The sequence below is a fragment of the Malurus melanocephalus genome, unplaced genomic scaffold, assembly GCF_030028575.1.
Source record: "Malurus melanocephalus ecotype Western Australia unplaced genomic scaffold, MMel_1.1 scaffold_303, whole genome shotgun sequence".
Lineage (NCBI taxonomy): Eukaryota > Metazoa > Chordata > Aves > Passeriformes > Maluridae > Malurus > Malurus melanocephalus.
Window position 1 is genome coordinate 399,641 of NW_026623535.1, and position 18,668 is coordinate 418,308.

At 37.6% G+C, this 18,668-nt stretch overlaps 1 protein-coding gene across 1 annotated transcript in view; it reads right to left on the minus strand.

Annotated features, from left to right (window-relative positions):
- RAB2A (RAB2A, member RAS oncogene family) overlaps window positions 1–18,668 on the minus strand; it is a 40,694-nt gene that overhangs the window by 21,535 nt on the left and 491 nt on the right. Inside the window, exons 2-3 of the mRNA XM_057377162.1 lie at window positions 8,941–9,012; window positions 5,920–5,987 (exon numbers count right to left, since the gene is read on the minus strand). Of these exons, the coding sequence (XP_057233145.1) occupies window positions 5,920–5,987; window positions 8,941–9,012 (140 nt within the window). The remainder of the gene's footprint in view (window positions 1–5,919; window positions 5,988–8,940; window positions 9,013–18,668) is intronic.

The following is an 18,668-nucleotide window of genomic DNA, read 5'->3' on the forward strand; positions in this document are numbered from 1 at the left end:
TTTAAGCTATGCAACTGTGTTATGGACACAGTATCTCTGGCACATTTAAGAAGATGACAGATGTTGCTATTCCCACAGGAAATCTTGGTGTCATTTCTAAATATGCAGTATAGTTGCATCAGCGGCAAAATAAGCCTTTGTTTACAAAARGAGTTACTTGCAAGTTCCTTAACTGCATGTTTTTGAATCTATAAAGTAAAGAAATAATTAAGAAAGCCATAGTGCAGGACAAGAAAGTAGTTAAAAAAACAGGATCCACAACAGCATAGCTCCCTAGAAAACAGTTCCTTTATTTTGCTGGATTCTCTCTATTCTCARTGCTGAAGAATTTGTAAAGTTTCTTTAAGGACCAAGTTACCTGACAACATCCCAGCAGGCCTTCAGTATACAAGCTGACCARTAGTTTTATTAGGAAGGAATGTTACAATCTATACCTACCTGCAATATGAGAAACTACAACACACCTAGCTAGCTGCTCTAATCTCCCTCACTCTGAAAACGGGCATACATGTGTGGTATGTTCAAAACTGGTGACAGAACATTTCATTCACATTAGGAATTATTACTTACTTGTTTACACTTTCCAAAGTTGCAAAGAAAACTAAAAAGACATCTAAGAAATAACCAACTTGCAACTGTCACACCACCTATGACAGCTGCCAGCTGGGAACTACTCCACAAAGTTGATCCTTGGAATAAAATGTTCCAGAGAGAGGTGCAATACMTACCTTTAAATATAGTTTTGAAAGTTATAAATAAACTAACAGCCTCTTAGTCACATGTCAACTTGTTTATACAAATGCATTARTCTTGCTTGCAATCATGTCTCCAATCCAGAAAAAAAAGAATTTTAAGGTGATTTACTAGCATGTAGTACAAATAGGAATAGAAGCAGTATAAAAATAAAAATAAAAACCAACCCCTACTGTTTCCAGCAAAACATATTCCCAAACAAAAACAGAACTAAAAATGTATATGAAGATGAATCCATCACAATGTAAGAAAGTCTCAGAATTTATGWAAAGGATTAATCCAAGTTACATGTTGCTTAGAATAACCCCATCAGCATGCAGTAAGAACTAAAATTCCAAGAGGACCAAAGATCCCCAAGGATGAAACTGTCCACATGTCTAAATACAGATCACTTGTACATCTGCTTTTCTTCTGCTGGTGTTGAATAAATGCCATTTAAACATCCAAAGCAATTCCCAACACATCAGGGAAACAAAACTTTGGCCTTCCATTATCAGAAGTACACTTACATTTGTAACTTGAAATGAATTATATTTGAAACCTTTAGGTTTTAAGTAGCAATGGAAACAGGAGTTCTACTGGGCAAAAAAGGGATTCATGCTTCTCCCATTTAAGGCCTTATCCTAAGCAAGAGCTTCCTCGATTGTTGTAAAAAGSATAAATAAACTGCCAAGAAATCTAAAACCATTCAGAAAATAGCATACCAATATTACAATATTTCAATAACCAAATACATTTAAGCACAACAGACAAAGATTTGTTAGCCCTAATCTAGAAGGGCTAAGATGTATCAAGTTGCCTTAGTTTCCTAAAGTGACATCATGGCTGTGAACAATAACTTAGCTACTGCATAGCAGTTCAGATGATGGTCATATCATACAAACAGCAACAGGAATAACTATTAAATAGAMAAATCTCCCTGCCTCAGCCCTCAATCCACAGATCCTGAGAAAAATTAATCCTCCCACATGGCAGCAAACACAGTCTGTGACTGATGATCAAACTAGTTTCAGAAACTAAAGTAGATCTTCTGTAAGTTCTTGATGTTACTTCACAGCAGTGTAACAGATAATGAGAAGCAGCAACACGCATGCAGGTACCATGGTTAAAGAGTCAAATCARTAAAAATGTAGTAAAACAATATACCAACTGCCCATGAACATAAGAGTATGCTCTATCAAAGCAAGCAGAAAATGTCATGAAATAAACAGTTAAAGAGCTCTCGGGGGTGAACCCTACATCCTATCAAGTCACAAGGATGAATATTCATTTAATGAATGAAGAGAACTTTATTTGGTTCTATTTGATCCAAACCAGTTGCAAACAAAAGAAAAATATCTTAATTTCCAAGAAGACCTGTATATTCAGAATATCTGGAAGTGAAATATATCTTCAACAATTATGCCTCCAATCTTCCACAAACATCTTTTTAAGCAAGCTCTCAACTACTAGAAAACACTATCAATTCAATTAGAAAGTACACTTGTATGGAAATTAAGAAATTACTTGAAGTTAGTTTATAAAAAASAAACAATTATTTCAGCTATTTAGTCTGTCTGAGCAGGACTAAGGTGCTAKATAAACATAATAATGAATAAATGTTTTTTAAATCATGGATTTCCATGAAATAGAGCTGAAACACATATTAAAGTATTTAAATACACAGGAAAAATCATATTCATACCAATTTAGAGAAGATTAGTATTACTTAATGTCATCACAGATCTGTCCTACTGCAGTGTCAAGAGAGAAATACCCTCTTTCACTTACTGCTTATTTTTGTTCATCAACAATGACTTGTTAGTAACAGTCAATACAACACAGAACATCCCTCTCAACAAAACCAAGGCCACTGACTCAGCCTGGTAATGAGCCTAATATCCTTCTACAACARTGAAGTTTCCTCAGGAGAAGCAATTTCAGCATTTCTTAGCGTTACACTGCTGCCACAAGACAACCAACCTCATCTACACAGCTTATTWAAACTCAAAAAGCTTAATGGCTTCCAGAAGAGTCATTTTGATCCTTAGCAGCTGCTGTAGACCGCTTCTAGTTCCCGCCAAGTTATTTGAGCAGCTGACACTAGCACAAATACCATACTTCCACAAAAGAGTTGCTTAACTTATCATAATAGGCAATTACCAACTAAGCTTCAGACAAAAGTATTTCTCAGTCTATCCAACTACTGGAAGCCTTTACTAAAATTAAAAGACGCAAGAAAACAAATGATCCAGATACTAAAGACAGATAAYTTGGCCCAATACCTCCTATTTACAGACCTAAAAGCACCAAAAAATAATACTGAAACCCAAAGACTCACAGAGCTAAACACCTGGGCGTGCCACAGCACACACAGCAGCAAGCTTGCAGAGCCCAGCAGTGGGGAGATCCAGAACAGCCTGCAGCTGGGAGAGAACAACAGGACACACTATTTGCTTGTGCAGACATGAACAGCAGTAGAGCTGACACTGCAACACRTAACATGAAGAATGCAAAGGCCACACTGAGTGTCTTCCATGGAATGTAGGTTTTTATTTGTGCTTTTTGGGCGGGGAGGGGGCTGGGTGTAAGTGTGCTTTTGCATCAGACWAGTTTTACTAGACTACCAGCTCACAGGACCAAATACTGGACTATAATTTCTAATAGGCATACGTGCATTACATAAACATATCTTCCAGTCAGGCCTCATTCAAAAGGAATTCAGCTCGTATACTCCCACATGGAAAACAGACTACAGTAAATAGAGCTGACTTTTGTAATATGCTCCTTATCTAAGCTAAAATGCCAATGAAAAAGCAAAATATTCTTGAGTTATGATACAAGAAGGACACACAAATGGATTTCAGACGTGCAACAATGTTAGCCTTCAGCTGTCCCTGTAAGGTGCAACATACTCCTGCAGTGAGATATGATGTAGCTTCCATATGTTTCCATTAYTATGACACACCTTTCCCTGGAGCTGCAGTAATCTGTTGAAGACAACACAAAATGAGCACTGTTGCACAAAAATATCTGGCCAGAAAAAAACAGAATTTTAAYATTTGATTCTCTTAAGAAAGCAAGCTCATTGTTAAGCAATCCAAACCAATTTTATAGAGTTCTCCACTTCTTATGCTTCTGCTCAGGATGCATCCYGTTCAGTGATGGATTAAAAGCAGGTTGTAAGGCTAGCACCAAATCAGAGAAGGGCTAGAGCTGTGACTCAGTAAGCACCAACTGAAGACATCAATAGTTCATGTGTTTCCTTAGCAACAGGTGTAAAATGAACCTTCTCTMATCAAACAGAAGTTTTTACACCCTAATAAATATAGAGATAGCCCCAGTAACAGCTAGCAGTTTTGGTAACAGAAAGTAAGAAAATGCTCAATGTAGATACACAATAGAACACAGTAACCTTGGTCATTATGGACATTAGTGTACCTTAGCACTCATAAATAAAATATCTCTTGAGAATTACTTGATCTTGTTTCTTACTTTTGCTATTCCTTCCATACCCTCGCACCCAAAATCACAAATGATACCATGGAAGTCAGTTATGCTGACAAACCAAGACTGGATTAGAATAGAAATATCCTGTGTTTTAAAATTCAAAGTGCATACAGTGAAACTTTAAACTATGGCCAATACACTGTCATCYACTGCATACAGCTTACAAATTATTAAGTACAGTGTATGAAAGCTTTCAATTAATAATTTTAATTTATGTATGATATACTTAAGCAGCTAGCCAGAAAAAAAAAATCCTGCTTGAACAGTTTATATAAATTATAGTCAAAAGCACTTGGGTTGCCATTCTGGCTATTCGAACAACGTGCATGCACTCAAGACAAAAACCAGACTGCAAAGAGCCACTGAGTCAGAGGCTGAAGTTCATTCGTATCTAAGGAGATTACCAAAATCAGTTAAAAACCAGTGAAAGACATTAGTAAAATATAATACTTTTGCCTACAGACAATCTGCCCCAATTTTCAAAAACAAGAAGCAATATAGGTATGCAATCACATAGTCACACTATATATTAAGAGTTTGATTATGAAGCTACTTTTTATGAAGAAATGTACTTGTTTACTGAGTTTTAAAATGCTCAGCCACCTTGGTAGTCAGCAATCCACAATTATAAAAGTAAAAATGCCCAGGGGAGGAAAAGCCTAAAGTAAGCTGACCCTATCATTCTATACTTTTTCCTGCCAAGGAGGCACAGATTTTAGATGCCATTTCAAGTGAAGAACTTGTAAAATAAGTAAAGTCTTACCTATGAAGTTCAGGAAAATATTTTTTTTTTCATTTTTATATGTACATACACAGATATGTATATATAAATGTATGTCACTTCAGTGATCTGCTGTACCAAAAAGAGCACATACATAAAGCTAAGAATCACATACCTATCAGTTTCTAAAGGTATTCCTAAAACAGTTTTGGAAAAGGAAACAGGCAACTCTGTCTTAGGGAAGAGTCAAACACATTTAAGATATAGCTACCAGTATGAACATCTTAAACCTGCTTCATCACAAGTGTAGACAGTGATGCTGCGTACTTTATAGTAAAGTGACTGACAACACAAAAACAGCCAACRTATGTTCTTAACCTGAAGCCCCTCAAAATTCAAATTCTGAATTTTGGAAGACATTTTGAAACTTTAAGCATTTGGCAGTCCCTTCTTGACTGAGGTATTTACTGTCTTGAACCTGTGTTCTTAAATCATCTTCTATGAAAAGTGAGCCATGTGTGTTCTTCTACCTTGGAAATGCAAACATTTCCTCTAGAGTACTCCTGATTAAAGGTAGCAGACAGATCACAATTTCACAACAGGATGCTGTGTTTATCAAACCTTGCATAAATGCACAAAGAAAAATCATTTAGAGAAATGTAAGCTCTCACTAATATAGAAGATTTCCACAAAATAGTGAGGCAGCATGAATTCCAGTCCTATAAATCTGACAAAGTATTGAGGAAGTTACAGTGCAAATGCCAGAGAATTGCACTAAGAATACCTCACAACAAAAAAGAGAAAATTTAAACAAATTTTTAACTTCATAGAAACCAAAGAAAGCTGAAAGACAACGTACATAGTACATGGGGGGCTGAAGATAGAGAGCCTTAGCCAGAATAAAGGAAAAGCTAGTGGAGCAAAAGTTTAAACAATTTTTATGATTTATTACTTACCGTATCCCATATCTGAAGCTTTATCTGTTTTCCATCAATAGTTATCATTCGAGCCCCAAATTCTACACCTGAACAGATTTTACAGAAGATTACATTATTAGCACACAACAGAAAGAATGTCAAGTACTACAAAAGCAAGAGCTAAGTTTAAGTTCAGTCAACAGTGTAGGAAATAATCTCTTTCACAATCTGCTTTTAGCCAATTTTCCAACTATTTGACAAAGCAGGAAAGTTTTCTAGAAGAAAGGCAACTGTTAYTGTCCAAGTGTCTGGGAGGTATTTCCAACAAAGGTTTCCAAACCACTTTGTAACTCTAGAGTGGAGAAACACATTGCCTTGAATGTAAACAGAAAATTGAAGAGTCACTGTTATTTTAACACTCTCCCAACAACAGATTGCTGGGGSCAGTTTAGAAGAAATTAAACCTACAATTCTGCACCAATAATATAATATATTAAGTGGGAATACAAAAAGATACCTTTGACAAGACAAATTTTATTACTGAATTAATTAAAACCCACCTGTTTTTAGGAAAAAAACCTGCTTCCAAAATTCTAACTAGTTAAAGATCAAATTTAATAACTGAGAGAAATGTGTTTCAAATACACAAAAGTAATTTCTTCAGTGGAAAAAACGTAGCCTTTTATACTATTTTTAAAGCAATTTTGAGATAATTAACAGTAAATCAAATATAAATTGAGGCTATTAACTRCAGTAATTAAAAATCTAACAAATGGCTAGAGATAGCGAACATATTTGAAGATTATCAAGTTTCCATTAATCTATATCCATTATTGAAAAAAACCCTCAGACCTGCTAGMTGAAGCTTCACTAAAATTGGTCATTGTCTAGACTTGGACTCAAGACTTTCAACTATGCAGCCATGATTTGAAATATTCCAAATATTCGAATTCTTCAAAAGCTTGCATAGAGTATTTGAGGGTGCAGCGTTGCTTTCTATGGAATGACTTTTAGGGAAGGGGGTAGAGTCCCCCAACAGGATATGGGAGCCAAATAAAAGCCATTGGCCAAAGACACTGTGCTCTTTAGCAACCAAATAACTTGCAGCAACTATATTGGAAGAATGGAGGTGGAGGCARCAAGGAGGAAGCCAGTGAACGACATCACTCTTCCTGAAGTCGACTGCAAAGCCAAGGGAAGATCCCTGGACTTCCACACATGTAAACACTGAATGTTTTACCTGATCTCAAAATGTGGCTATAGAGCTGCTGATTTAAATCTATCATCTTAAATGTTTAGTTTCTACACACAGCCCCACTTAAAAAAAAAAAACAACAAAAAAACAAAGGTATTTATCCCATTCCATCAAAACACATGCCAGGAAAAGATTATGAATTTGAAAAAACACGAACAGTTTGATGGCAGGCGTGCTCTCAAAGAAGGAATAGAAGCTGATCAGGTAAGGGCATGTCCTAGAGGCAAAACAACTAGAATGTTTACAATGTTTTAATATACACTTTTTTGGGACTTTTAATGCAACCACTTGGGCATTTAWTAGTTAAATTCAACCCACCTCATCTCACCCCATATGAGCATTTGTATGACTTTGATTCTATGTTCTTTATTTATCTCTATCCTTCTAAATCTGTTTAGGTAATCTGGAGAATCTGGCCAAAATATATGCATGCCCTAGCAGTTAAGGAAGCCATTTCCCACCTCTCCTTCCCTCCTTTTCAAGCAGCTTCCCAAGCTCCATTACCACATCCATCATTATGTTGCTTCTAGGTTCACCTCCTCATCTTACTAGCTTCAATTTCTATTCTGCTTCCAAATTTCAGCTAGCTGTATGCCAAGCAAAGAACTGGCACTACAAACGCCCTGCTGAGGTGAAGCTGTTTCCCACAGCCTATCAGTCTGTTGAGGTGACAGGGCTGCCAAATGCATGAGTGATATATCAGGTGTCATGTTGGGCCAGCCTAAAGAACAAAAGGTAACAAGTCACACGACCCTAAAGTACTCTGGCTCTTAATTCAGCCAGACTGTCTCCTGCSAATACCTCAGAAATATCTGAAAATGATGTTAACCAAAGAATTTGCACTGTACGAGACAGTCGCACAAAGGGTGTGGAAGGACTGTCAAGAGAAAGGGAAGCCATAATCAACCCCCYGATACATTCTGTTACATGAGGAAAATCTGTTTATATTTCAAGCACCTATTTCAGTACTCCCAAACATTCCAAGCCTACCTATTTCAAGGAAAGTAAAAATAGAGACTAGGATACATTTTGTGCAAGGCTCATGATTAGAGTTGATAGGTTCCTTGAAAGAACAACAAGTTGAAAGGTTCTGCAACCTCCTCAGAGACTAGCATCTGTTATGCTCAACAGCAAAACTGATCTGTAGACTAAACTTGCCCTCAGAACAATTCAGTATCACACTATTCCTCTTATTCAGTGTGGAAAGATAAATAAAAGTTTGTATTATTTTCTGCACTTAGATCAGAGGCAATACAGTGTGTCAACATGTATTCACTCCTCTGGTATCAAATCATACCTAACAAAAATTGTCCACACGCAGTTCAAGAGTGGAAGAAAAATCCTTATCCCTTCCAAKAGCAAATACATTCTCACTTCAGGTCTCTATTCAACAGTTTGTATTCCCAAATAAATTTCTTTATCCATCTTTAACATTAACTTTGCTTTAGTTTATCTGCAACTTGTCTTCAAGGTTTTGTGGCTACGCAAGGATTACAGTCCCTAGTGAAAAAATGCCACTTCCATTATCATTGGTGCATTTCAAGCTTGGCCAAGTCTTCAGCTTTTCTGAAGAAACAGTTTAGATACTGCAGCTATGAACTTTTAAAATTGTTTCAGATTGGACCCTCCCAATAAAAGATGCCCATTTGACTTTATAAGCTAAAAAATKTTAATCAGCTAGATATTCACTGCTACCTTAATACCACACAAACCCTGCATTTCTGCAGCACAACAGACTCGTAACTACATGCTGAGGTACCCCAACCACTTAACTACTAACAGTGTACAGCACAWAAAAGACCTACCAATAGTGAGATCGTGGACTGGTTGAAACCGCTTGTCTGTAAACTGTAACAATAAACATGATTTCCCAACACCTAAAAGAAAGAAAAGAAGTGTTAAGCAAATTAAAAAAAAACAAACTGTGAAAACCCAACAGAAATTAATTTAAGAAAGTGTTACATATCGCTTAAAATTAATTACTAGAACTTGAGGTATTAGGTCTCACACACTTTGAAGTGTATGGAACTTTTAAATTACAGCTTTTAAAGTTCTAGAAATACTATATTCAAAGCAGTTATTTTCAAAAATTGAACAAAAGTAAATTAYTCTTTTGAAATAGTAATTCTGCCTTTAAAATTATGCAGGAAGAAAGTTTTCTAACAGACCTTCAAACTACCATTTTACATCCTCTCTCCACTATGCCTACAGGTCTTGCTGCTCCTCACAACCCTTTATTTGTTTCCCCTTCAGTACTTTCAGCTCTCTTCCAAGCTCAATAGCATCAGACTCCCACCTATCTCTTAATTTATCACCTGAAGTAACCACAGTAGATCAGTGACTGCTCAATAACTACTATATGCTGCTGCCCACTGGTCCCCCACAGGCAAAAAGCAGTCCAAGAAGAACTGGCAACAGCTGAGTTTACATTAGTCAGATAACACAAACATTGTCCCGCCAGATACCCAACTCATGTCAGAAAACAGTGGAAATACTTCACATTACATGGACACTACAGAAAAGTAGAAGTTAATGCAGCCAACAGGAGTACTCAAACTACCGAGATTTGTAAACATAACACTTTTAACACGTAATTTTTCCTTCTTTCACTTCAAGGGATTATTCTTTCTGTCCTTCTCAGTCAAATTTCATATTTCCAGCCTTTAAAATTTTGACAGTAATGTATTYGGTTTAAACTCTGAGCTATTATCACACAAAGTACAATACTGTAGCATCCAAGTTCCTGCTGTACTTTATCTGTCCAGCAAGATAAGACTATTCTAGCCACATACTAGAGGTCAGCAGCAGCTCATCACATATCTCGTAATAAAAGATAGCAAACAAAGGGATAAGGAAAAGAGTCACACTGTGGACACAAGACATGCATACCAGGTTTGCATATAGTGACACTGATYTTTCTAATACTAAATTCAGCAAAGTTTTTTAGTATGGTTTAATGAGGAAACAAAGCCTACAGAAATATAATCACCACCCAGCTAATTTTGGACTTAAAAATCTAAGACCAGTGGCCAGTTTCAACCAAATCTAACAGAAAGAGGAAAGCTGCATTTAGTTTTCTCACAAAATGAGTAGTGCCCAACTGATGACACTCAGATTAATATCCCAAACAATGGAGCAATTCCAACAGTCTAAGCCAGTCGCTGGCACTGTTGTCTACTCTCTTCCCTACAGTATGCTCCTGTCCATTTCTCCACACAGCTTAGATGAGTTCTGAAGCAATTTCAGTTGTCCACTGGGTTACCACGCTAATGTGACAAGAAGAGTGACAAAGCAAACAGAAATGGCTTAATGCAGGGTCAGATTAGCAGGAAAGTTAGTTCAAAYAAGGGAAAAGAAATGCACCAGCCAGCAGATCAATAACATAGAAGGGCATGGAACTGTAGTCCAAGGCAAAATTTGCAGCATCTGACTCACTAGGTCTCTTTTCTTTAGCTTTCTGGCTTATGATGGCAAGCTGTCAGAACATAARCTGCTTTGAAGCAGGTATAGATTCTGTCCCTAAAAAATTACTAAGCATAAGAGAACTTTAGGAGGACTGGGGGAAAGCACTGGAGGTTAAGAAAAACAGAGAAAGAATATGGAAGCTGTAGGGAGAGAAGACAAAATTGTACAGAATTTTAAAATACTAACAATTCTACTCATAGAACAGTGTTTGTAGACATAGATAACTTTTCTATCACCAGTGAAATACAATTGCTCCATCAGAGAACATAATCACCACCTCACTTACAAAAAAAGCTGCAAGTCACATCAGACACAGCTTTTGCCGTTAACCTTACAAAGGAATTTCAGTATCAATGGATAAACTAAAAACCTCAAACCAATCCAATATTCTAGTACAGACTTTACAAATGTTGGAACAATATTTCAAAGTCTAATCAACAAAGTGACATTTTATTAGGTATTCCAACACTAGTTCTCAAGTGGCAATCTGATATTTCTTCTTGTAAGGCTGGTGACCAAGTTGGCTAAAGTGAGAATACAAACACTACCATCAGCACAGTGAAGATGACAGACAGGCACAGCCCCTTTGATGAAAGCCCTGTCTCAGACTGGCACAAGATGACGGCACCTCTAGTTACTCCACCACAGCAGGCCTTTTAGGAGCAGACTGCAGACTGAAGGGCTTACACAGAGAAACAGAAGAAGTGACTGGTTTCTCTGTAATGCCATTCCTGCTACATCAGAACCTTCCAACAAAAAAACCCCATCTGGATGTTCCTAAATTTTGTACTGCTATTGACTGAAATAGAGGTTCGAAGTTACAAATAAAGATGTAGTGCCTGTTAAGTTTAGCATATAAATATTTTTATATTTAATGCTTATATTTAATTTTAATTTTATAGTTTGAAGTTTGTATCATAGAAGWTCTTATGAAAATAGTTTGTAGCTCAAATCACTTCCAGAACTTGAGCAAACTCCACTTCACATACACAGCCAGGAACATGTATCAAGAACAGGAGCTGCATATGAACTCCYGAGTAGTTACCACCTTGTGACAAACAGACGCTGCAAAGATTAGTTAAAGTTGCAGGCAGATAATTCCATGGCATGCAGGTGGTTCAAAGTAACTACACAGGTTAASTCTAAGAGCAGACTAGCTGCTTACCAGGTATCAGGTTCACTTAGCACTGTAAATCTCACACTTGAAATGAGGMAGACACTGAAAAGTAGGTGAGTGTGTCTTATGATAGGCAAATGAAGAATGCAAAACGGATAGATTCAATTATTTATTAACTCATTCTCCATTTTACTGCCACAATTTTTTTAATAYAGCTTCAGATAAACCATCCCAGGGAAAAAAAAAATCCAGTATTTTAATATGAGAGAGCTTGGATACACTTCAACAACCACAGTAAACAAAAGCTCTTGCTTAGGAACAAATGAAAACAATGGATTATGTGCTCAGAGGGAAGGCAGCTTGCTTCTTTCCAAGCGCCTGTTTTAGGTTCCCTTCAATGCTTCTCAGTACTCAAAACAGTGATGGGAAGTAGAACTTGTGCTACAGTAATATTACTCTCCAGCTCTAAATTCCAAACMAGTAGACTGAGCCGATTCTCCGAATTCCTCTACCTCCCTTAACAGCTTCCTCTTTATCTGGGTGTCACTCTGCASTCAGTTTCCTTAGGCAAGGAATTGCCAGAACTTTGCTATTGTCCACTTTGGACCAGCTTCAAGACCTCCCTTCTTTCTATCAACACTYGTGCTCATTTTAGGGCTTAGCCGTAAAGCTACCCTTTCCTTTCTCACTCATGAAGAAATGAGCAATACCAAGAAATGGATCCAGCACAGGGTAACAGYATGTGCATGAGACTAGGGCTACAACATACATAGCAAAGTGAAAGCTTGCTCTTTTCACTAGTAGGCTGTATCCATGGCACTTTATAAAAATGCAGCKCTGGAACCACAGCTGAGCCAGTCTTTGGCTAAGAGAGCTGASTTGCTTCCTTCTCCCCTTCTTGACTCACTGTGAATAGGGCAAGGAAAGTTCAGTTACTGGCTGCAACGTCAAGTGTGCACTACTGAACCTGAGGAAAACGTCCAGGTTTTTCTTACCTCTAGACAAAAYTATCAGTGTTCCTTCCACTGATGTCGGACTTGAAAAGCTGATATGGTTCAAAATTAAAAATGGGTCAAAAAAGAGGATAGAGGGAGGCTAAGACAACTTCCTTACTTGCTCACCTAAGCACAACTATAGCCTAAGAAAGATGACAGAGGAAAAGAACTACAGTAGTAGTCCTCGCAACCTGTGTATAAAAACTGAATAGTAAAGAAAAATCTCTCACGTTCATCTGCCTGCTGTTTCTGATGAGTAGACTCACTCCTTCCCACACAGTCCCACTTCCTTACCCAAAAGAGCTCTTGCACTCTTTTGAGCACACCTACTATTTGTCTGGTTTTGTTTTTCAAATCATCTTTCTGAGCTGAGCTGGCTTTCTGAATGATCAAGCAAGTGGTGATGCTGTCACTTAAGAAGCAGCAGAGCTCATAGTTGAGACAAGAAGCTGTGACAAGGTCTACACATTTTGTCAGCAGATAAACACTGGATTAATTCAACCATCTCACAGAACTATTCTTCTTGTAGTTGGTAGTGATCAATCAGTTCACCGCATACAGAGATGAAGACTGACTTTGATATCTTGYGCTCACTAATCTTCCTAGATCCAGTTTCCTTCCTTGAAAGTACTCCAGACTTTGGAAAGCACAGCCACAAGGCCAAATCACCTAAATTAGCCACCTATAAAAAGTGAACCTAAAAAGATAGTAGTTTACTACTGCATAAGTGGGTGGATCCAGATCATGGCAGACTATCAAAGTCACCACAAAATAAGGGGAGCAAGAACTCTTTTCATRTGTAACAAACTATGTCAGCTTGGCTGTCCATGAAATCAGTGCCACAATAGCAGCTGAGCTGAAACAAGCTTCCTGTGTCTTACCTTCCTTCAGAAACACAAACAAAAATAAATCTTAGAGAAAGGTTAACACAATTTAAAATACTGGGAAAATCTCAATAATATAGATTACATATATGATTATTGTATATATAAATATGATATACATTATACATGTAAGAACAGGATTTTAAAACTAACTTTGATTTAAACCAAGTAATTACACAATACAGATGTCACAAGATATATACACCTCTAACCCGGCTTATGAGGTACTTTTGATTTTTTCCAGTATTCTGCAGAAATTCCGTATGTTTCATAAGCCCTTTTCCTATCACAGGCTGCAGTGTATTTCCTCTCTCCTCCCTTTCCAATCACGGCACCTTTATGCAATTCTGGAAAGTGCAGTATTACCCTTTCACAGGCCTAGGCATAACGAGAGATTAACCTAAAAGTTTTTTAACCTAACGAAGTTTTTTCTTAACCTCTTCTCAGCCAGTTATATCTTAGTCAAAATTCTTAGTATCAAATGGGAAAACTTTATTTAAATTTATAGGAAGGCCAAACTAAAAAATTCCAAACTATCAGTTATAGAACAAAGGGAGTTCACATACAAATGTAAGCATGGATAAGAACAGAAGAAAAACAACCTCCAAAATCCTTCACAATGACTACATAACTTTGCGAAAAGTAATGTAATAAAAATGGCTCTTTTAAAGCTGATTCAGATTCAATACATAAAATTTTTCAAACACATATTTGAAGCCAATGATGTAAGTTTTTCCTTTCTACATAACAATTAGCACAGGRCCACAAAGTGAAGGGAGCTGTTTAGTTTTACCATATTTCAGCTTGTATGGCACTACTCCACTGTTAACTGTAGGTTCTAAAATTATTTCCAAATAAAATCAAGCTACATGAGTCTGTAATAAAGCCTCTTCATGTCCCGCAAGATCACAAAAAACTTAGAAACTGTCAGCCGTTTGCAATAAAATGGTTTTAGTTGAAATTGGGGGTGGGGTTTGGCTACWTTTTTTTTTGTTGGAAGGTGTTTGGGTTTCTTTTAAATGAAGTGTTAGAATTAGCATAAGTGTGCACAATAACAGTCTCACGAAACCATTTGTATGGACATATACTTACAGTTTGTTAATTCTAGTTAACAACTTCTAAGGGGCTAAGAGCACGTACTGATACAGCACCTAATATCTGCTATTTTGTGATTAAAGCATCATTGAAAGGGTGTCAAAGCAAGATATAAGTAGTACAGACCAGTACTCTGGTTTTCAGCACAAACAAGTTTTCAAGCTATCACAGGATATTAACACCAGCTCTGGYGGGATGAAAACCAGTTTAGCCACGAACTACTGTTACATACTTACAGAAAATAAGGGCAAAACACTCTGGTCATGCACATTACCAGGTAATAACAGCTGCTGTTCCAGAACAAAGTGCAAAGACACTAGAAATATTTCACAAGGAGGACTGAAAAATAAAGCAAATTCAATTGCTTCATTTCAACATGTGGGAGTCTCCTAGACAAGTGAAATGGTTGACTAGACAGCTTACTGTACTCTAGAGAGTGAGGAGAATTAGATCACCAAGCAATTRTATTTTCTTTCATCATCACCTCCTAATAAGAATAACTTTGAGATACTCTTGGTCTAGGAGCAGCAACTATCTGCTGAAATTGAAAGGTAAATGAAAGTCCATTATGCAAAAAGCTCAGAGGGTTGCTRAAGTAACATATTCAAGAAAAGCAGAAGGTGGACCTGCTCATGGAAGATGCAGCAACACTGATTATARTAAGACATTTACACAGGCTACAACTGGCAAGTTATGTTGGTGCYAAAAAATCTGACCATTGCAAAACTSGTAGGTGAGGTATCTTGAAGTTCAGGAGCATTTGCTAGTGGAATCTAGCAAACAYAATCTACTAGAAGAAAATTCTAGTTAATGCGTACTATTATCAAAAAAATATTCCGGCTCTCATCTTCACARAAATTTTGATATTGTTCCCAGTTTATTCCCACATGGTACATTGCTGGTAACAAACATTTAAGTAAAAAAGATTTCACCATCATACAGAAAAACATCTAAAAGAAAAAAATGACAGACTTTCAGTCACCAACTGCAGAAACAGATGATTCTTGTATGTCAAGAGTATTGATCTTGGCTCAGATCAAAGTACATCTCAACTTCCAGCTGGTGGCCAAAAGCAGATGTAAATTTAAGAGTGGATGAAGACACCAACTCCTACCAGCAACCAAAATGAAAGACACCATCAACCATTAAGACAAAGGTTTCAGACGTACAGTCCTAGGCAGATGCACCACACATGCTTGTAAATGCATTTGCAAATTCCTGTAATGCTTTGAAAAGATCCAGATCAAAACATTCTTCCTGGTAAACTCTCATAGTAGTCAGTATTCCATAATATTTGTAGTGTTCCCTTAAAGATAACAGCTCCATGAAATTCCATAGCTATGGTCCCACTGACACAAAGTAAAAACCACACAGATTTATGGCAATGTTGTTTGAGCACCTGAAATACAGCCATGTCATTTCAGCTCTCYCCCATTACAGAAAACTAACTAGATTCCAAACCAGTTCAAATTATACAGAAAACCATTTTTATATATTAAAAAGTACAACCAGATTAGAATCAGTCCCATGTTCATAAAGCTACCATGCCTGAAGTACCRGAAAAAGAAAATAGTGAATGCCAATGACCAATGAAACAGGGAATGCAAAGGGACAGGAACTGTTGAGCACAAGGCAGACTTGAGCACAGTCAGTTTCTGTGGCTCTCATTTTAAGAGTCTGAGATCATCCTGAATTCCTGTGTTTAAGCAGATGAAAGCATGTGGAATCACAATTCAGAGAAGACTCATGCAGGTGTCTTGTATAACTGCAGGGAGCTTTCGTTGGTTTGCTTATGGATCACACAACCTACTTTGTTTCTTAGTGCTGAAAGAGAAGCTAAATGTTAACATCTGTCCTCAGCTGAGTCTCTTACTTTTCTCCTACAGTTTGTTTACAACTAATTGCTGAGTCACTAGGCAGCTGAGCCATTTAAAAGAGTCTAAATCAAATACCAGAAACAAATTTCTTGATCACTATGAAATCAATATGGTCTGTGAGGCCAATGGCATATCTTCACTGGCTGGATTATCAGCATAGGAAATCATCCCGGGAACTGAAGAAGACAGTCACCACCCACTCTTAATTTCCATCATCAGAGCTTTGAGTTCAGTCACYTTCATCTGAGGAGGAGTAGTAACACCTAGACTACCATCATAATTTTGGCAACAGCTACACAACATAAATTGGCTCTTCAGTACTAGCTCTATTAGWATACTTAAAACACTCACAGGAGATCTCAATAAAAGCAAAACCAACTTATCACTACTGACATATTTAATTCACTTCAAGAATGATCATTGCACTACTTTTAATTAGCTTCCTGTAGCAACTCAAAATACAAGCCACAGGAATTAAAAAAAAACTAACCAAAGAGCCAACARCAAATTTGTGACCTGCTCTACTGTGTCTCTTTTCTTTTACCCTTCTGATATCTGGCTCTTAAGCAGAGGTAACAACTTCAGAAGTAACACATAGCCATTCTGTATTTCACATTTCAAGTGACTGAAATGCAAGACAGTGTAGCACAGACATTTATTTGTAARAATTTAATCAGTATACTATCCATGTACCAAAGCAACTGTAAGCTGCTGTCTCTACCACTTTAATGACTACAGTTTTGAGATATGCMCCAGAATTGGCCACCTGTTCTGACGCACTGTCATKCTGAACGGTGCACTACCATCTTGCACCACCCTGGGCTAACAAACCTCTTCTTAYTTCTCCTGAATTTGCACAGGTAATGTCTCCTGTCCWCTGGCTTAATGAACTGTCCCTCAASTAAATACTCAACAAAAATCAGAATTTTCAGTTATCATCTATACAGCCTAATGCTTCCAACATGATCATTGTAGTGTGGTAAATTTCTTAAGATTCACTTGTACTACAGCTGCGACTGCAGAAGCCTAAAAACTCAGTTTAAATAAATGTTTAAAAAGCAGATAAAGTCACGTAGTAGTTGCATCCATGTATTTAACAACCTCATGTGTAATGCAACTGTAACGTATAATTATACTCCACCAACAGATAATTTGGTTCATAGGTATGAAGTGCAATCATGAAGGTACCCTCAGAATACCATCCAAAATAACAGGGGTGTCATCAAACTTATTAAAGAAGGCATTAAGACATGTGTAAGAAAAACAACAAGGAAAATGCACAATATACAGGCACAATAGTTAACTAAACTAGCTACCTTGTCCTGACAACAGTTTTATCAATGCATGCTACTCTCATCCACACTAGGCTGAGGAAGCAAAAAATATWTTGGCAAAGGGGCTTCAAGCAGCAATTCCTATCAGCATTTAGCTATGCCAGCAGCATTTTTAGGCATTATAATTTGACGCACAGCAGCCCGTTAGAATGGAGTAAGTTTTTAAAAAGTGTTTAAGGCTAGGTTGGATGGGGCCTYGAGCAATGTGGTCTAGTGAGGGGTGTCCCTGCCCACAGCAAAGGGGTTGTGATCTTTAAGCTCCAGTCCAACCCCTTGACATTCTATGATTCAGTATGTTTTTGAAAAGTGACATGAAACATCTGGAAAAGCAGTGGTGTGTGAGTGCATATATATAATATATACATACATATATATATATATATATAGATTAAAAAAGAGGTCCCTTTAAATTAGACTGGAAGAGCCAAGCCTTTTAATTTTCTTTTGATAGCATGTCTTCACACAGTTTGCTACACCACCTCCAGCTGGAAAGAGCATCCTTGCAGCCTGAGCTGAAGGTAACTCAMAGCAGCGAGGCTGAAACTCATCAAAAAACTGAGAGGCTGAGTGCGGCCTCGCTGTCGCGGGCCGCAAACCACAGGCACTACCCAGGTACAAGTTTCGCTGTGACAGYGCCTTCTCCCTCCCCGCTGCCCCGCTCGACCGCCGCAGCCAGGGCCGGGCCACAGCCCGAGCTGCCCCGCGGCCCGTCAGCCAGGCCCGGAGGCGGCTGCCGGGGGCCCAAGGCCGTCGGGAGACAAGGCCG